Below are 18,819 nucleotides of genomic sequence, written 5' to 3'. Positions count from 1 at the left end.
CCAAGAACGTATATACAAGGTTAGAATATGACGATCACATTTCACAAAGGCTATGAATATCTGCAGCCCTGGTAGTTTCCACTCGATTAATCTTGATTTGAAGCTTTCGTGACTGCAGGAATCCATACTATTTGGTTCTTTCGCTAAAGTCACGTAGGTAGAAAAAATAAAATTATAATAAGTCACGACGTTAGCCGCTAATTTCGAAATTAGCTGCTATTTTCGCCTGAGGACGACCGCTTGTGTTGCGATCGAAACGTCGTGATTTATTTTAATTTTATTTTTTCTACCTACGTGACTTTACTGAAAGAGCCAAAGAGTGTGGTTTAATCTTGAACAGTCTTTCTTGATGGTGTCCACCATTTAGATCTCGAACAGTTGGCTCCGATGTCGTCCACCTCTAGTCGCCGATCAGTCCCCGAGCAAGCGCCCCGAGCGTGGGCCTCGCTCCCCCTTTGATATTCGTTTGGGCCCACCCCTCACTGCCCTTGGTCTCCCTGCAGCTTGTAGCACTGTGACAGGACCTTCCAGCCACCTGTCTTTGGCCATCTCCACTCGCCCTTCCAGAGGCTTCCCTCCTACAGTACCTTGCGCCTGTTGTCAGCCATCACCCCACTCGAACCCTACATGTGTATTTAGCAGGGTATATACTGTATTGAACACTGTATTGGTTGAGACATCATTTACATGGTGCTGTACACTCTGTTCTCCTATAATGTGGTTGTTGCATTCCTGAAGAAAACCGCTTTATGGAAAAATCGCGTTATAATAAATAATATTGGGTAAAGCACCGCCCGCGATAGCATGCGAGATGCATACCCAGGCTGAACAAAAACTGAGGCGTGTGGGTAGCATCTAAAAGCATCCAGCAGCATCCCAATGCCTTGTGCAATGCTACGCCGAGGCAGCCGTACCACCCCTCATTCCTACTCGCACAACGCAGTTCGATTCACTCGATTGCGTTATATATCCAACTTGTGTCCGCGTTTTAAAATAATGCGTTCCCTAAATACATTAATCGCGTTATATGCAATTCGCGTTGCGAAAACCACACGTAGCAGGAGACCTGACTATGTCATTACTTAATTGTGTGTCCCGTCTGTGCGTGTCGTGCGGACTCCCAGGTGGGAAAGTCGTGGTATAGCCACGACTGCTCGCGTCGCTACAGGTGCCGCTCCCAGGGGGTGGTCGTGGAGGAGGCAGGCGGATGCCACGGGGGAGAGGCGTGCTTCCTCAAGGAGGGCCGCTTGGGCTGCCACCCAGGTACGCCCTATCCCACCCCCCCCATCCCACTCTCTTGCCAGGGCCACCCACACAGGGACGCCTTCACTCATAACCCCCTTCTCGACTGGCGCATACAAGCTGAGCTAATGCCGGGGCCACTCAGGGTGTAGGTGTTTTTTTTTTTTTTTCCCGCTGGCACAATCAAGCCACGCAGGCAGGGCGTGGTGCTGCCTATGAGGTGCCAGGTGTTTTTTTTTTTCCACTGCAGAAGCTGAGCCATGCTGCCAATGTCACAAGCCATGAACGGGTCAGGACGCGTGTAGACGACGCAGCGATGTGCTGCGTTCCTCGCAGTGTGCCGACTGACGTCCCCTCTTTCTCCTTCTCTTCCCCCGTAGCGGAGGTGGCGTTGTCGTGCGAGGGAGAGCGCATGTCGGCGCGAATCCCGCGCGTGCTGGTGCTCAACTACACGGCGAGTGACACGCAGCTCAACGACCCCACGCCGCCCGGCTGCTCCCTCGTGGACGACGGAGACTTCATCACCTTCGACATCGGAGTCGCCGACTGCGGCGCCGTCTGCCAGGTGACGGAAGATCACATTCAGCACGTCCATTGATTGACCGATCGTCGATGGATCCACGAATTGACTGACTGACCAACGATTATTTTTTAATTGACAAATAGATAGACTGGTTGACAAACGTGTGGACCAACCGACGAGGTGGAGGAATGAAATGAGCTCTTGTGCAGTTGCTACCTGGATTGTTGCATCGCGAGGACTGCGATGCCTTGAGGAGACCTTTATCTAAAAGTGGATTAATCATGGCTAACCATGGTGATGTGTTTTTATCTCTCCCGCACCATGCCCCTTCTTATTTCTCCTTTGCCCTGTGATCCTTCAGGAAGTGGACAAGTCAATAATTTTTTCCCAGACGGTGATGCTCAAGGCAAACAACAGAAGCCAAGTGATCACGCGCAACTTCCATGACATCCAGGTTCTCATCAAGTACGTGCGTTTGTTTGTGTAATATTTGCTAGCTAACAGCACTTGACCAAGCTGCCTCTGTAAGTTACACGGGAGATATTTGTGTTTGTGTGTGGGCATTAGTCTGTGTGGGCTTTACCTCCTCGGTGGTTTCAGACGGTATAGCTGTGGTGGATGCAATCAATGCCTTGGAGGGAAAGCCAATTCAATCGGCTGATCCCCTCATGGGGCTTGTAGCCATCACAGTGGCCAACGGGGGCTCTGTATTAGTGCGAGAGGCACGTGCCAGATCAGCTCAATAACAATGCAGCCCATGGGCTTGTAATCACCAACGCGCTGTTCCGGCATCGGCACATCCACATAACATCGTGGTTGCACTCCAGGTCCAAGCAAGAACATCTGCTGGACTATATAGTGTTGGAACAGCGGATGCGGGCCCATGTCCTTGACACCAGGACCTCCTGAAGAGATGATCTACCCACTGACCACCGGCTTGTCATCTATAAGATGCACCTGCTATTCTTCCACTCCGGTGGTGGGTGTCCATCTAGGACCCCATTCAAACCCACAATGGCCTGGTTTCAGCTAGCTGATGAAAGTTATAAGTGAGAATTTCATCATCGCCTGCAGCTGGGTTGGCATCGCCCCCACTCCTCCTGATGCCGAGGGGAAATGGGTAAGGTTTAGGACTGTGGCTCAATCAGCTGCTTTGGGTACGTGGTCCAAACCTACCTAGTGACCCTGGTTGATGGAGGAGGTGTTACGACTGGCTGAGAAAAAGCGACAGGCCTACTCCCACCATCTACAGCATCATACGTCGTAGAACGAGGAGGCTTACTGTAGTTTTTGCGCGGAGGTTCGGAGAGCCGTGCGGTGCTGTAAGGATGGGTGGTGGTCATGGGTTGCTAAGGAGATGGAATCCGCCTCAGTAGACAGGGATCACAATTCACTTTTTTATTCCATCAAAAAGTAACTTGCAGGGCTACACCTATCACCATCATTAAGATTAAGAACAGTGATCCAATCTCCGACCCCCAGGAACAGGCTTGCAGGTTTTCTGAGCATTTCTGTAAGGTATTGGGAGAGGAAAAATCCCTGAGCCCAGAAAACATCATGGAGCAAAGTGGGGATGACCCCGCTGAGGCTGCTGTGTCTCAAATGTTGGAAGAAGTAGTTACCCCCTCTGAGTGGCTGGCTGAAGTACAGAAGGCGATCCAGAGTAAAGCTAGGCAAAGCACCGGGCAGAGATGATTTCCCAAGCGAATTGCTGAGGGAGGGTGGCGTTTGTGTGCAGACTGCCCAAAAATGACATCATAATAACAGTCTGGACCACTGCACGGGTTCTGAATGATTGAAAGGATGCCCTGGTGGTCCCCATCTTTAAGAAGGGGACCCACACATACTATAATGACTACAAGGGCATCTCCCTCCTCAGTGTGCCGGGAAAGGTCCTGGAAAGGATTATTCAGGTCTTATCAAGCATAGCCATGCCTTACCTTTTCTATGCTTGCAAAATGTGGATCCCTTCAAATGTGAGGTCACAAATCCGTGAAAGATCTGGACACAGTTTCATCGGTGAGCTCCTCCCGCAGACAAGGCTGCGTTGGCTGGGTCATGTTGCCCGCATATCCAGCCACCGCATGCCCAAACAGCTTTTGTTCGGCCGGATAGAGGAGGCTAAAAAGGCGCGGCACACGCTAGAGAAGAGATGGAAATGTGGTACGAGAGAATATGGAGCTGACTGGTACCAGAGGTGTCAAGATTGGCCTTTGCTGAGGAGGCTAGTGAAGGACGCTACTGGGCAGTTGGAGGCAGGCGCCCTCCGGCAACAACGGAGGGCAGAGAAGCGATGCTCAGAACAAAGAGCGGAGCGCCGGGTGGCTAAAACACAGCAGGTTGGCACAGTAGGAGGCACAGGTGGTGCATCTGCCGGTCATCTCAGTCAGTCAACCCATGGCACCTGGGTCTGTCCCATTACCTCCTGCCAAGAGGTGTTTGACACTTCACGTGGCCTTAAAGTGCACATAGCCTGTCACAAGTATAGTGTTTATAGCGCTGTGGTGGGTTGCGAATGGCGGTTGTAGTGTGTGCATGTGTACACTGTACAGTATTTTCTTTTAATTACCTGTCTCGTTATTGTTCTCCATATTAACGGATGAAAATATCTAAGTTGTGTTGAAAAGTGTTATTTTAGTAGGATTTGGATGATAAAATATTTTCTTAGGACCGCATCTTGGGTTGAGTAATGGGACCTTATAGAAAAATATATTTCAACATACAGTAAAACCTTGGATTGCGAGCATAATTCGTTCCGGAAACGTGTTTGTAATCCAAAGCACTCGTATATCAAAGCACTCGTATGTCAGTTGTGATCACGTGACGCTCTGCAGACAAAGTGTACTACACGTGCTGCTCGTATTGCAAGACCCTCGCTCGTTTATCAAATTAATATTTATTTAACATTTTCGCTCGTCTTGCAAAACACTCACACACCAAGTTACTCGCATTCCAAGTTTTTACTGTACATTACAATTTTTCACTGTAAGTTCAGGTTTTCAGCCCAAACATATATCGAGGTAGGCCCATACAGCCAAGAATAAAAATGTGCAACAATTACCTTATGGGAAACTAATATCGCGGTAACCGCTATATATCATGAAAATTATTATTGTACCATTAAAAATTCTATCTCGGCAACCCTCACAACCTGTCTCCCTCTGCCCTCCCTCCCTCGACCACCCCTCCGATCAACACGGTTGGCTACGAACGGTGCGAAAGAAATTCAACATTCATACACCGCACATACTTTCCCTACCCCTTCACTCAGATGTGTGTATGACAAGCGCAAGGGTCTGGCCGTCAGCTTCACTCCGGACACGAACAGCATCTTCATCAGAGAGGAGGGCCTCGGAGAGTTCGTCTTCACCATCGACATCTTCACGACGGACGCCTTCGCGCTTGCCTACAGGCAGGGCTCCTCACCGCTCATTCTGACACCTTCCCGCTGGTAGACCCGAGTAGAGGTGGCACCTGACGAACGGTAGCCACAGTCACGACGAGGGAGACGTACAGGATGTGGCGTGCCGGCTGCGGAATGATCTCTACTGAATCATTGACCCGGACAGGTAAAGCTGCAGCCCTGCAATTTCCTGCTCGTGTCACTGCTGGCAGAACGGCCTCCACTTAGGGGGAGCACTCGCGAGCCCCCCTGAAGGATATTTGTTTGACCAACTGGCTTGACTTCTGGGAATAGGTGGGAGTACGCACACTGTACCCAAACACATGAGATCTGCCCATCGATTAACTATGGTGCACCCATTATTACTGCAAGTCCAGGGCGCTTATCGTGACACCATAGACAGAGCCGGCTGAAGTGAACCCCCGTGTCTGTAGGAGGAACGACTTCCCGGTGCACTACAACGAGAGCCAGGAGATTTATCTGCAACTCGCCGTCAACTCCACCCTGAGCATCGCCCTCTTCGCCGAGAATTGCTACGCGACCCCCAGCGGTGACCCCCGTGACCCCATCCGATACGACCTCCTGAAGGATGGGTGAGTGAGAGGGGGGCCATGCCTTGGCGTTCCGCAAGCTTGAGAGTCCGGGATGCTCATCCGGGAGACGTGGTGGTGGTGAGATAGTGATGTGGGGGAAGGACAACACACTAAACACAAAAAAAGCAATTCTAAAGAAATTAGTTTTCAATCTAGATTTAAAAGTGCATAGCTCCAATGGCTTGCTAACATCGGCAGGAAGAGCATTTCAGACGGCCGCAGCAGCACATCTAAAAGCGTTAAATGCAGTGACGGTCTTTGTTCGATGGTTAATCAATAGCTGCTGCGAGCATGATGCTGATTTATTCTCCTTGACGAAATCAGCAGTGTATTGTGGTTCATTTGTGGCAAGTACTTTGTGTGTAATGAGTGCGACTTTAAAATGTATTGTTCGGCAACCAAAAGACAATGCAGCTTAGCGAGCATTGGACAAACATGGTCGGACCTTTCAGTACCCGTCACGAGATGTGCCAAAGAATGTTGTACACGCTGTAGCTTGGCAATGTTTTTGCCAGACGTCCCGTAGAATAGTAAGTTTCAATATCGAGTCTTGTCGATACGATGCTACACGCCGCCGTGTTGGCTGTTTCACGACTCAATAGTGGTTGAATGTATCGTAGAGCTCTGATTTGGAAATTGCAGGAGCTGACACGATTTTGCACGTGGTGATCAAACGTCATATTCGAGGCTCTCCATATCACTGCGGTGTACAATTGTGTATCATCAGCATGAAGACACATCTATGTGGAGGAGCACTCACGTGACACTCGGACCTTGGCTCTGCACCCGACCTTGTTCAATGTAGTCGGTGTGAGCTTACCTGTGATGAATCACACGGAAAAGTATTGTGCTCTCTCGGACGTGTTGCTGTAATTACTGTGGAGAGCCAGGTGGACGATCAGAGATAAGGACACCGAGCCTCACATGCATTGCAGGCCATGCCCAGCAGTGTGTAGATCGTTCAGAGTGCGGGGCACACCCAGCAGTGTGTAGATCAGGGGTGGGCAAATTTTTTGACTCGCGGGCCACAATGGGTTCTAAAATTTGACAGAGGGGCCGGGCCAGGAACAGATGGATGGAGTGGAGTGTTTGTGTGAACTAATATAAATGACGTGTAAAAATCATTACATGAAAGGATTTGGCCTTTAACAGGTAGCAAAGCATTTATTTGCAAGGCAATTTAGCAAATTGCACGAACATGAACAATACAAAAACATGTCGTAACGTGACTGATCAAACATCATGAAAACATCTGAGGCCTGCGCCCAAACCAACTATCTCACTTGAACTTCTTTATTATCTACATTAACAGGTTACAGCGGCCACACAGGCTGTGTGTCGGCGATTTGGCTCCAACCTCGCTGCAGCAACACATCATCACTTTCAGTTTCAGCTGTAACAGTGTTGTTGATCTCCCATTTTTGCCAGTGCATCCAAGTCTGGAGTTATTTTGGTTGTGGCAATTCTCGGGATAGATCTGAGGTGCTGATACGTTAACTTTGATCTGTGACGGCCCACAATGCATTGCGAGATGATGTGCCCTTTCGAGCCCTATACACCACACTCCCGGTCAAAGTGCGCCATCTAATTGGGAAATGGGGGCATTACACGAGAAAGGTAAATTTAATTTAATTTAATAATAATATTTGGACAAGTTCGGCGGGCCGGATTAAAAAGCCCAACGGGCCGTATGCAGCCCAGGGGCCGTACATTGCCCATGGCTGGTGTAGATCGTTCAGAGTACGGGGCACCCGCCCCCAATTTAGATTCGGGTGGACTCCGTACTGAGGGACTGAGCCGAGGTGTTGTGTAACATGGAGGATGGTATAGCGGTGTGTCTGGTAATTTTTTCAGGCACGCAAATGCTCCTCAGAAGAGCACTTTGAAGTAGAGTATCGCCTTTTCGCAAACCTCTGGTGCTCATCGGTTGTGGCGTCGCCCACTTCTCAGGAGGACAGAACACAACACAGAATATCTACTCCTCGTCTACGAACTTTATTATTTCATTGTCTATTTAGCCGACCTATCCCCTGGTTAGGATTCATGGGAGGAGAGGGACAGGGTGGGCCGGCTACAACTTAGCAACTCACTGCATGAAATCCTGATAATAATGATGATGATGCTAAAGGTGATGATACTGACGCTGCTGATTTCTGTCTCCCAACAGCTGCCCCATCGACCCCACGTGGAGGAGCTACAGGAACTTCCTGAAGAAGAATCAGTTCAGCTTCATGGTGTTCAACTTCATCGGCAACTTCCACCAGGTCTGCCCGCCCAAGACACGGCCATTATGAGCCACCTGAGAGAGGGGTTACATAAAGCAAAGCATTGAAAAAAAAATAAACGAAATGATGAACGAAGTAAAGTTCTGACTACACCGAGCATCTTCTTGTTTCCTCTGATCGTGAAAAAAGAGAGAGAATGAGGCTTCTGAAAAGCACCGTAGTGTAGCCTGCCCATCCTGTCTCTCTCTCCTGCCATAATTGTAACGAGATAACAGGCCAGCTGATGAAACGCATTCGCGTTGGGTTGTCATCACTGTGAGCCAATCAGATGTGAAGACCAGAGGAGGGGGTGGGGGGGGGGTCAATATAGTCATATACATTACAATGTGTCTCTTTTATTAGTTGGGTTATTCACAGTAAATCAACATACATAATGTATGTACATTAGTTAATGCATTAGCTCTGTCCAGCAGAGTATATCTGTATGTACATTCTGGGCTCCACGGTGGCTAGGAGATGTTAACTACCTCGCCTGGTGTACAGGAGGTCGTGGGTTTGATCCTGACCCTGACACCTGCGGTATATTTGGAGTTTGCATGTCTCTATCCTTGGTTTTGTGGATTTTTCTCCGGTTCTCCCTCCACATTTAGAATTTAGAATTAACATGCGTTGACAGTATTTAGCTGCGATAGATTTTGACACGATGAGCCACTCGGTCGGTGTGTGACCAGCAGCCTGAGCACCAGGCGCCATGGTGGCGAGATGGTAGCTACCTCGCCTGCCACGCAAGAGGTCATGGTTTCGATCCCGATCCTGATTCGTGAATGTTTGGAGTTTCATGTCTCTCTACCCGTGGTCGCATGGATTTTTCCCTGGGTCCTTCAGTTTTTCCCTCCACAGTTGGAAACGTGCGTATTTGGCTGCTATAAATTTCTGCGTGTTAAACCACTTCGTCGAGCTATCATTTGTGATGGCCAGGTCGCTTCCGATAAAAGAGCTACACAGCTCAATGGGCTTTACCTGGTAAAAAAAAAAAAATAGTTAATAGTATGTATATTACCAACCGTTGGGCCCACATATCGTTTGTGTATTAGTCTCTTCCCGCCCCCTGTTAACCCACCGCCGTCCCGCTCGGCCGGCAGGTGTTTGTCCACTGCGACGTGATCGTGTGCAAGGTGGACGAGCCCAACACCCGCTGCCAGCAGGGCTGCCTGCGCACCGTGGGGGGCTCTGCCAGGCGCAGGAGGAGCGCGCTGGAGGACGCGGTGCAGTCGGAGGTTCACACCGTCTCACGGGGCCCGCTGGTCTACGGGGAATCGGCGAAGCGATCGCCTGGAGGTACCCACCACCCGCCCAGAGATAGACAACAATACAACAGAACCAACGTGATGCCGCCGCCGCCGCCATACCATCGGGCAACCTCTGTTGACTTGCCGCACGGTGGTAGCTCGTCTTACCAGCTGTACGCATGGATTGTGTCATGTTATCCCAACGTGCGTTGGGTTCCCAGAAGTATTAAATTAGTTATCGTAATGGTGGCGTCCATAAGCCCCCGATCAGACAAAAAGGGCTTGGATAACGACTGCTGGAGCGAGTGCGATTCAGTTAACCGGCCTGGAATGCCAAGGCGAGACACTTTGGCACTGGTTTGTTTTTCCCCAAGTTTGGGCGACTGTTTGATCATGGAAAGTCCCCAATAGTACCAGAGCTCTATACTAAAGTTGTGCGCAGTGAGACAAATGGACAGAGCTGATGCATTAACTAAAGTTGGAAAGCTTTAAACTGCATATCTATTAAAATGTCAAGTTGACATTGGAAGTGATGAGTGGCTTAGATTCGCGCAGTCAAACCGTGAAGACGATCTCGTGATGCCGTGCCGCCTCCTCTTCTCCCACCACCATCTCGCCCTTGACCCCAACCCCGCAGTGAATTTGACCCAGCTGCTGACCCCGCTGGCCCTGGTGTTTGCCGCTCTCTTCGTGGGCGGATCCTTGATTTACCACCGCAGGCAGCAAGGACGCAGCGGCGGGTACAGCCGCCTGCCGCTGGAAGTCTCCGGGTGAACGGAGAAAGGAGTGGAGGAGACACGGAGAGAGGGAGGAGACACGGGGAGAGAGAGGAGACATGGGCAGAGAGGGAGAAGGGATGGATGGGAGATGGTGAACGTTAGTCCCTGAGCCAAGATCATATAATATACGTGTCAATGCAAATCGAGGGGACGTAACTTTATTGGCTCAACATTCCGTACGTGGCCATGAACATGTATCAATATTTTAAATGAATGAGTTATAAAATAATCCACTTTTATTCAACTGTTTTACTTCATTTGACTCCTGTGTCGTGGTCAAATCTTGTAATCTACATTTCGTCCACTTCCCGTTGTCCAATCTATCCCTAATTGTGCACACGTACTCAGATCCTGTGACAATGCATGCCTGTATAAAAATCGGCATCAAATAATCAATTAATTGGCTCCTTGAAAACAATAAACTTTTTGTATGGACGACGTATTAATTATATATATATTTGTGGTGGTCAAAAACGCCGTCGGCCCTAAACTCTGGAATCGCCTCGCCTAAGAAGCAGGCGCCAAGCGTTGATGTGGGAGCATCATTCACGTACTTCTCGATGGTGAGTTAAACGAAGTTGTGAAAAAAAGTGATTAAACTTCATTCCTCTGTATGCCGTGGTAAAATCTTGTAATCAAAATGTCGTCCAGTTCCCCTTGTCCACTCGACTTATTAAACTTCATCCCTCTGTCTGTCGTCAAATCTTGTTATCAAGATGTCGTCCACTTCCCGTTGTCCAATCGAGTTATTTACATTTTAGTGCACTTTTAAATACAACCGTTGTTTAAAAAACATTTTTAAGGAGTTTATTTTCCATAAATGCATAACAGATACTGTTTTGCTACATTGGCCGGGCCATCCGACCGATGGATCAGGGACACTTGAATCTACGATGGTGGCTGCACAGGGGTGATTTTGAGCTGTTGTGATGCTCTGCTGTAATAATGATTGTGGTGTTCACATTGCACGTGATTTACGTATTATCCTCAATGTACCTGTGTGGTGGCGGTGTTCTATTTAAGCAGGCGCTGTATTCTTTAGATTTTGAGATTTATTTTAATCTGGTGGGTGTGTGTCCAGCAGCCTGAGCACCAGGCGCCATGGTGGCGAGGTAGCTAACACCATGCAAGAGGTCGTGGTTTCGATCCCGATCCTGATTCGTTAATATTTGGCATTTTCATGTCTCTCTACCCGTGGTCGCATGGATTTTTCCCCGGGTGCTCCAGTTTTTCCCTCCACATTTAGAAACGTGCGTATTTGGCTGCTATAAATTTCCGCGTGATAAACCACTTCGTTGAGCTATCATTTGTGATGGCCAGGTCGCTTCTGAAAACGAGGTATAAGCTGAGTGAGCCTTTCCTGGTAAAATACAAAGTTATTTTGTTTTTACTTGTGCAGTTATAGAAATTAAGTAGGCTGAGACTTGCCCTGACCCAGATTCTATAGGGGATTTACACAAGAGAAATCACGTAAGTTACAAGAGAGCTTAGGGGTTGTTGAGGCCACCTGACTCACGTCCTCGCACAAAGACAAAGATCCCCCGTATAAACATAACAGACTGCTGGGGCAAGTGCTGTGAGCGAGTAGCAGTTATCAAGGTCGGTAGGGCGCACGAAGGGGTGGGTGGCCAGCACCACACATGCAAGCAGACGTCCCCACACAAAATAACACACTCGAACAATTATGTGCATGCACTCTCATACACTCGTTTAAATGTACGCAAAATCAAACACGCATTACTTGGCTAAAAACAACAAATATCCAACTGACCTCGGCCACAGAACCGCTTAACACAGGGGTCGGGAACCTTTTTGACTAAGAGAGCCATGAAAGCAAAAAATTTGGAAATTTATTTCAGTGAGAGCCATATAATATATTTTAAAAGTGAATTCAACTAAATGTCAGTATAATAAGCCTCTGAATTTATTCTTTTAAATAATGTTGTTATAACACTCACCATTAATGCGACTTCTGGTGCTGCATGGATTTGCTGATGTCTTTGTAGTCGGGTTGGTACTTGGTGAGGTTAAGCTTCATGCAAGCGTTGAGGCTTTCATCCGTTAAACGTGATCGTAGGTTGGACTTGATGTTTTTAAGATGTGAGAATGACTGCTCACATGCATACGTAGATCCAAACATGGTCAATACAGCAATACTCACACGCTGCAGTGTGTGGTATGTGACAGGAAGCGCGTTCCAAGTTTTGAGAATCAGCTGGTCTTCGGGTTGGAGTTTTTTCATTTCTGTCCACATGTGCTTGCTCGCCAACTCCGCTTTCTGTCGTGTGATTCTTTCCAAATCTTCATTCAGTGACTTGAACTTATTCACCCACATGTCTGAGGCCTTCAGGTCAGCCACTTCTGCTTCAAAATCTCTGACGGAGACACCAGGGATGTAATTCAGGTCGGCTGTGTTCAGTGAACACTCGTTTGGATGGGTGATGAACTTAAAAAGACGAGTGTGCTCACGAAATTCTCCAAAGCGTGCTTTGAAGGACTGTAGGAGACTGGATGTGCAGCCAGCTAGCTGGTGGAGATCAAGGTTTTGAATGGGCTCACTTGCTGTGCATGCATCTTTAAATTGGCTCAGTTTTTCAAAATGTAGTAAACGACCTGTTTCAAGATCCGTGATGAAAAGCTCCAGCTTGTTTTCAAAAGCAAATACAGCTTGTTGAAGGGATAACACTGTATTTCCAATGCCTTGCATTTTCACGTTGAGCTGGTTCAGATGTTCAGTCAGATCTACGAGATAGTAAAACTTGAGGAGCCACTCGGTGTCGGCTAGCTCAGGATGCCCGACGCCTTTCATTTCAAGGAAAGTCCGGATTTCGTTCAGGCAAGCCGCAAAACGGCTAAGCACCTTCCCTCTTGACAACCAACGCACATTGCTGTGCAAAAGCAGACCAGGATAGTTATTTACAACTTCATCCAGCAGTGTTTTAAACTGGCGATCATTTAAGGCTCGGGCAACAAAGTTGATCACACGAATGACCAGCGACATCACTTCGCCAAACTGCCTGTCACACATCTGAGCACAAAGTGCCTCCTGGTGTATAATGCAATGGAAACTTAGGATGGGTCTATTTTCATGTTAACGGAGAAGCGCCACAAATCCTTTGTTTTTCCCCACCATACACGGAGCACCATCAGTACACACTGAGAGAAGTTTATCCATAGGTAGACTTTTTTCTTGAGCAAACTCCATGAAAGACTTGAATAAATCCTCACCTCTTGTGGACCCTTTTAATGGCAGAACAGCAAGACTTTCTTCGCGCAGTGTGTCACCAACAGCATATCTTGCAATCACGCTGAACTGCGACAAATGGCTCACGTCTGTTGACTCATCCAAAGCCAGAGAAAAGAACGGCGCTGCATTTATGTCCTTCACTTGCGTTTCCTCCACTTTGTTTGCCATCACGATGGTACGATCATGAACAGTTCTTGCCGACAGAGGCATGTCTTGTATCCGTTTGATTATCTTGTCTTTGTTCGGAAGATCATCAAAAAGTTCATTGGCTACATCCAGCATGAACGTTTTAGCATACTCGCCATCTGTGAATGGTTTTCCGTTCCTCACTATTGCTAAAGAACCAGCAAAGCTAGCCGAATTATAGTCACCTTGCCGGGTCCATACGCGGAGTTGCTGCTGGCTAGCTTACACCCTGCTCAGAAGCTCTTGGCACGCTTTCTTTCTGCTGTCTCCCGCAGGGTATTTTGATGCAAAGGTAGCGTGGCGCGTGTCGAAGTGCCGCTTTACATTCGACCGTTTCAACGATGTAATTTTGTCATTGCAAATTAGACACACCGCAGAACCCGCTCTCTCCACAAAGGCGAATTCTTCGGTCCATTCGTCCTGAAATGTACGATACTCGTCGTCTTTTTTTCTTTTCGCCATCTTCTTCGTCGAAGGGTTAGCTTTGAGCTAATGACCGAGCAGACGCAGTCTCAGACTGATTCAAAAGGGGGCGTTTACCTGTTTTACCCAGCAACGGCAAACGTAGGCCAGTATCATCCAATTAAAATAATGGACAATTGCTCCTGCAGCCCTGAACAGGACATGCGCAGTGAAAAATCGATGGATGGATTAAAACAAGTGAGAATATTTTGTTTTATCTGCGAGCCATATGCAATCATCAAAAGAGCCACATCTGGCTCGCGAGCCATAGGTTCCTGACCCCTGGCTTAACACATGGAGCGGTGATAGTGGCCATCTTGCATAGGGACTTCACGGCAGCCATATTACATGAGGATTTTATTCCTGGCAGCTGATTGGCTGGTGCAGCAGAAGTGATCCCTAGCTACCACTGATGTGTGCCACCCATTACAATCTCGCCTCCAACGTGCACAAACACATCTGCGTTTTGACCTCTGCAGTTTTAGAGCCTACACCAATCGCTGTCTGGTGGATATTCCCCTTTTTTCTGATTTGTATAACTAGGCGTTGGTAACATGTTCGGGGTATTATTACTTTATGGAGCCTCATAATCTGGGGAATGCAGCAATAACATTTTCTGCATTAACTTCTGATTGTATGTTACTGCACTGAGATGTTTTGAGGTGGGAAATTGTATTGTTTTTAATACACATGCACATTATTTGAAGGGTAAAACTGGTCACATTTTGTTTCTTTCCGCCTCTCTCCAAGTGAATCATGATTGTGTTATTGACATCATTAAATGAAGAATAGTAATTACAGCTTAGCTCAAGGCACTTTAGATCAATGACATTGCGGTGGGTGGGGGGGGGGGGGGGCTAAGTTCAAAATAGGAAAATAAATGCTTTTATAAAGCGCATTTTCGAGGGAAATTTATCTTATCGTAATTTATTCAAGGCGCTTCACAGGGAAGAACTTTACACCGTGTGTGTGAATGTAATGGTCGAGATGAGGTAAATACAACAGATGAGAGGGAAGAAATGGGGGCGAGTCTGTGATAACGCGTGAATTTGATGAAAGCGAAATTGATGACAGTAAATGATGAATGGGTTTGAATGAACGCAGAATGAGTGATAGCCATGGAATGAGAATATGAAGAGGGAACAGTAACGGTGGCGGTTATGAGTGGGAGATTTAAAGGTGTAGCGGCATCGTTGAGCGCTGTACGCGATTGCCACTACTTTCAGCCTGTAACAACGGCCTCGAGTCAACAGGGAGCAGGAGGGAGTCTAAGGGTGATGAGTCAGGCCGTTGGGCTCAGGTAACAACCCTAAGGCAGCTCGGGACCACAGGTACAAACCCCCAGACCTCCAGAAAGAGGGCTGGGGGATAACGTCACTCCCCAGGCCCTTCCAGACGGTTCCAGAAGGGAGGAGTGGCTCGGGGCGGAGTGAGCCAGAATCCAGTATAAAAGACGGTCCCCTGAACGGGACCGGCTGTCGTCAAGCAGAAGACCCGAAGACCAGCCAGAATAGGACCCTGGGAACCCCCGGACCCGAAGTCCTTGTCAGGGACGGGACCGAGTGGGCCAGTGGTTGGGGCCTGAGGACCTTGGCTGGGTCGTGTCAGGATAGCTTCCCCTAGGTCCCCCTAGCCGGAGGGCTTATATATAGAGAATGGTCCCAGTGATTAGAACACGCTAGCCTGGAGACGATACCTCCCCAGGGTATCGGGTGGAAGGGGCCGATACCCCTTTGTGTCAGGGACTTTGTGTTACTGTTGCTTTAACTAAACGTGCTGCCTCCAGAAGAGTGAAGTCCTCTCAAGTTTGTACCCACTACAAAGGGATTGTAGGTGAGCTAGGGAACAATAAGTGAGTTGTGAGTGAGCAGTGGAAACTTAGTGAAGGTGACCATTTTAATGTGGAGGGGGAAGTTTGTTCAAGTGGAGGGGGGAGCAAGAAGAGAGAAAGCGAAAGCTTGGATTGAGTTCAAGTTCACTCGGCTGTGGAAAGGACCTATCCTGTTCTAGGTCTTGCCACAGATGACGGTGCAGGTTGCAAAGGAATCGTCGCACTTTGACCGTCCGCAGCGATCGGCTGTGAAGCCCTTTTGTTGATCCACCCAGCAGAGCTGTAAGTAGTGAGGAGCCACTGTGCAAGGGGACCAATGGCCCACATTGTCTCCAGCTGTGCGGTGCGTCAAGGCATGCCGAGCGGACTGGTTGCCCTGCATGTGCTTGAAGAGGAGGAAGCTGTCACGTGGCTCTGGCTACGTGGGGCTGACGTCCACTCAATATAACCATTGACGAACATTTATTTTTCTTTCTTGCATATCTGGCGCATTTAACTGTGCGACAGTCGCGTGTAAAAGCATTCGCTGAATACATAAATAAACGGAGCATTTTCTTCTTTGGTTCTTTCGGTAAAGCCACGTAGAATGAAAAGAAAATAATAAAATAAAACAATAAAATTCTCACGACGTTTCGGCCACAACGTAAGCGGCCGTCTTCAGGTGAAAGGTACAGACCTGTCGGGACGACAGAGCTTCAATGAACGATGTTAAGATTCGTAGCGACTGAGCATTGCTCAGAGCAACAGCACTGCCGAAGATGAACCCCTCCCCGCGCCTTTTCCAGGCAAGGTCGGGCTTCCACGTGGCGTCAGGCCGCAGCTCCTGGGCGCGCTTCTCTCTTGCCCTCACCAATGTCGACAGGTCCTCGTTCGCAGGAGGAAGCGACGGCAGGGCTGATTGCGCGCAAGTGACTTAGGCACGGACGATTGGTGCAGCCGCCACCGTGTCTCCGTGACTTTGTGGCCACGATGTTAGTGAGCCACTCTGCTGTAAGAGGTGGTGGCCCAGCTGTGCTATTTAGTGAGCGCCGGGCGTCGACTTAGGGTAATTAATTAATTAAGCGTAAGGCAATGTCTCAGCTTTCTAACACTTCTGGAAATTAACTTATTATTTGTTGTAATTATCTTTAATCACAAACTTATCCAATCACTCCTATATATATATCATTTACAAGTGTCTGCCCAACTGTCACGTTATGTATCCCCGCATAGCCTTGAACCGATTGTGGGGCAAGTGCTGTTAGCGAGCACCTATTAAGGCCAGCATGGCACACGAAGAGGGGCACAACTATGGGAGGAGGGGGGGGGGTGGAATGTGGCAGCGTAATGCGACGCATAGGGGCCCAGTCAGCCACAAAGGAGCCCCGCATCAACAGATATTGCAGTAACAACATGATAAGATTTTTTTCAAGTATTTGTCGTGTAATAGCGCCGGCTGCTGACAAGCAGCAGCAACTGGGGATGACAAACAGTACACACGCTGGCGAGCATATACACGGGTGTGTCGGCAGGGCGGAGGAACTGGGGCATGGGTCATCGAGGGCCCTATCTGAAATCCCCTCGAACCTGCTAGTGGGTTCGAAAAGCGAGGCACGGCCAGGGCGGAGCCAGGCCGTGCTGGAAGCATAAAAGGGGCCGAGAGCGGGAGCTCGAGGCTGCCGGTTTTGGGATTGGATCGTCTCGTCGCCATCGTCACTGCCGTCTTCACTCTATATTGCACTGCTAGATAGTTGTGAGCTGTCTCCGTCTTAAAGGGAGTGCTCCTAATCTCAGCTTGTTACCTGTATAAAAGACAGCTGTCCACAGAAGCAATCAATCAGATTCCAAACTCTCCACCATGGCCAAGACCAAAGAGCTCTCCAAGGATGTCAGGGACAAGATTGCAAAGCAGCTTGGTGAGATGGTGACAACAGTTGGTGTGATTATTCGCAAATGGAAGAAACCCAAAAGAACTGTCAATCTCCCTCGGCCTGGGGCTCCATGCAAGATCTCACCTCGTGGAGTTGCAATGATCATGATAACGGTGAGGAATCAGCCCAGAACTACACGGGAGGACCTTGTCAATGATCTCAAGGCAGCTGGGACCATAGTCACCAAGAAAACAATTGGTAACACACTACGCCGTGAAGGACTGAAATCCTGCAGTGCCCGCAAGGTCCCCCTGCTCAAGAAAGCACATATACATGCCCGTCTGAAGTTTGCCAATGAACATCTGAATGATTCAGAGGACAACTGGGTGAAAGTGTTGTGGTCAGATGAGACCAAAATGGAGCTCTTTGGCATCAACTCAACTCGCCGTGTTTGGAGGAGGAGGAATGCTGCCTATGACCCCAAGAACACCATCCCCACCGTCAAACATGGAGGTGGAAACATGCTTTGAGGGTGTTTTTCTGCTAAGGGGACAGGACAACTTCACCGCATCAAAGGGACGATGGACGGGGGGGGCATGTACCGTCAAATCTTGGGTGAGAACCTCCTTCCCTCAGCCAGGGCATTGAAAATGGGTCATGGATGGGTATTCCAGCATGACAATTACCCAAAACACACGGCCAAGGCAACAAAGGAGTGGCTCAAGAAGAAGTGGCCTAGCCAGTCTCCAGACCTTAATCCCATAGAAAATCTGTGGAGGGAGCTGAAGGTTCGAGTTGCCAAACGTCAGCCTCGAAACCTTAATGACTTGGAGAAGATCTGCAAAGAAGAGTGGGACAAAATCCCTCCTGAGATGTGTGCAAACCTGGTGGCCAACTACAAGCAACGTCTGACCTCTGTGTTTGCCAACAAGGGTTTTGCCACCAAGTACTAAGTCATGTTTTGCAGAGGAGTCAAATACTTATTTCCCTCATTAAAATGCAAATCAATTTATAACATTTTTGACATGTGTTTTTCTGGATTTTTGTTGTTATTCTGTTTCTCACTGTTAATATAAACCTACCATTAAAATTATAGACTGATCATTTCTTTGTCAGTGGGCAAACGTACAAAATCAGCAGGGGACCACATACTTTTTTCCCTCACTGTACGTACTACTCGTATTGCAAG

The 18,819-nt window shown here is 48.5% G+C and overlaps 1 protein-coding gene across 2 annotated transcripts in view; it reads left to right on the top strand.

Annotated features, from left to right (window-relative positions):
* The window catches only part of LOC116955416 (zonadhesin-like), a 34,999-nt gene extending 20,843 nt beyond the window's left edge, over nt 1–14,156 (top strand). For both annotated transcript variants that reach the window (XM_076053089.1, XM_032976484.2), the window contains 8 exons: nt 1,125–1,263; nt 1,623–1,807; nt 2,127–2,230; nt 5,037–5,177; nt 5,603–5,761; nt 7,929–8,025; nt 9,129–9,324; nt 9,913–14,156. In XM_076053089.1, the coding sequence (XP_075909204.1) occupies nt 1,125–1,263; nt 1,623–1,807; nt 2,127–2,230; nt 5,037–5,177; nt 5,603–5,761; nt 7,929–8,025; nt 9,129–9,324; nt 9,913–10,049 (1,158 nt within the window). In that variant the 3' untranslated portion in view covers nt 10,050–14,156. The remainder of the gene's footprint in view (nt 1–1,124; nt 1,264–1,622; nt 1,808–2,126; nt 2,231–5,036; nt 5,178–5,602; nt 5,762–7,928; nt 8,026–9,128; nt 9,325–9,912) is intronic.
* Nucleotides 14,157–18,819: the final 4,663 nt, after the last annotated feature.

The sequence above is a fragment of the Petromyzon marinus genome, chromosome 59, assembly GCF_048934315.1.
Source record: "Petromyzon marinus isolate PM22_M1 ecotype Great Lakes invasive population chromosome 59, UKy_Petmar_22M1.pri1.0, whole genome shotgun sequence".
In the NCBI taxonomy this organism is placed as follows: Eukaryota; Metazoa; Chordata; class Hyperoartia; order Petromyzontiformes; family Petromyzontidae; genus Petromyzon; species Petromyzon marinus.
This window is presented reverse-complemented; position numbering and strand designations above follow the sequence as displayed.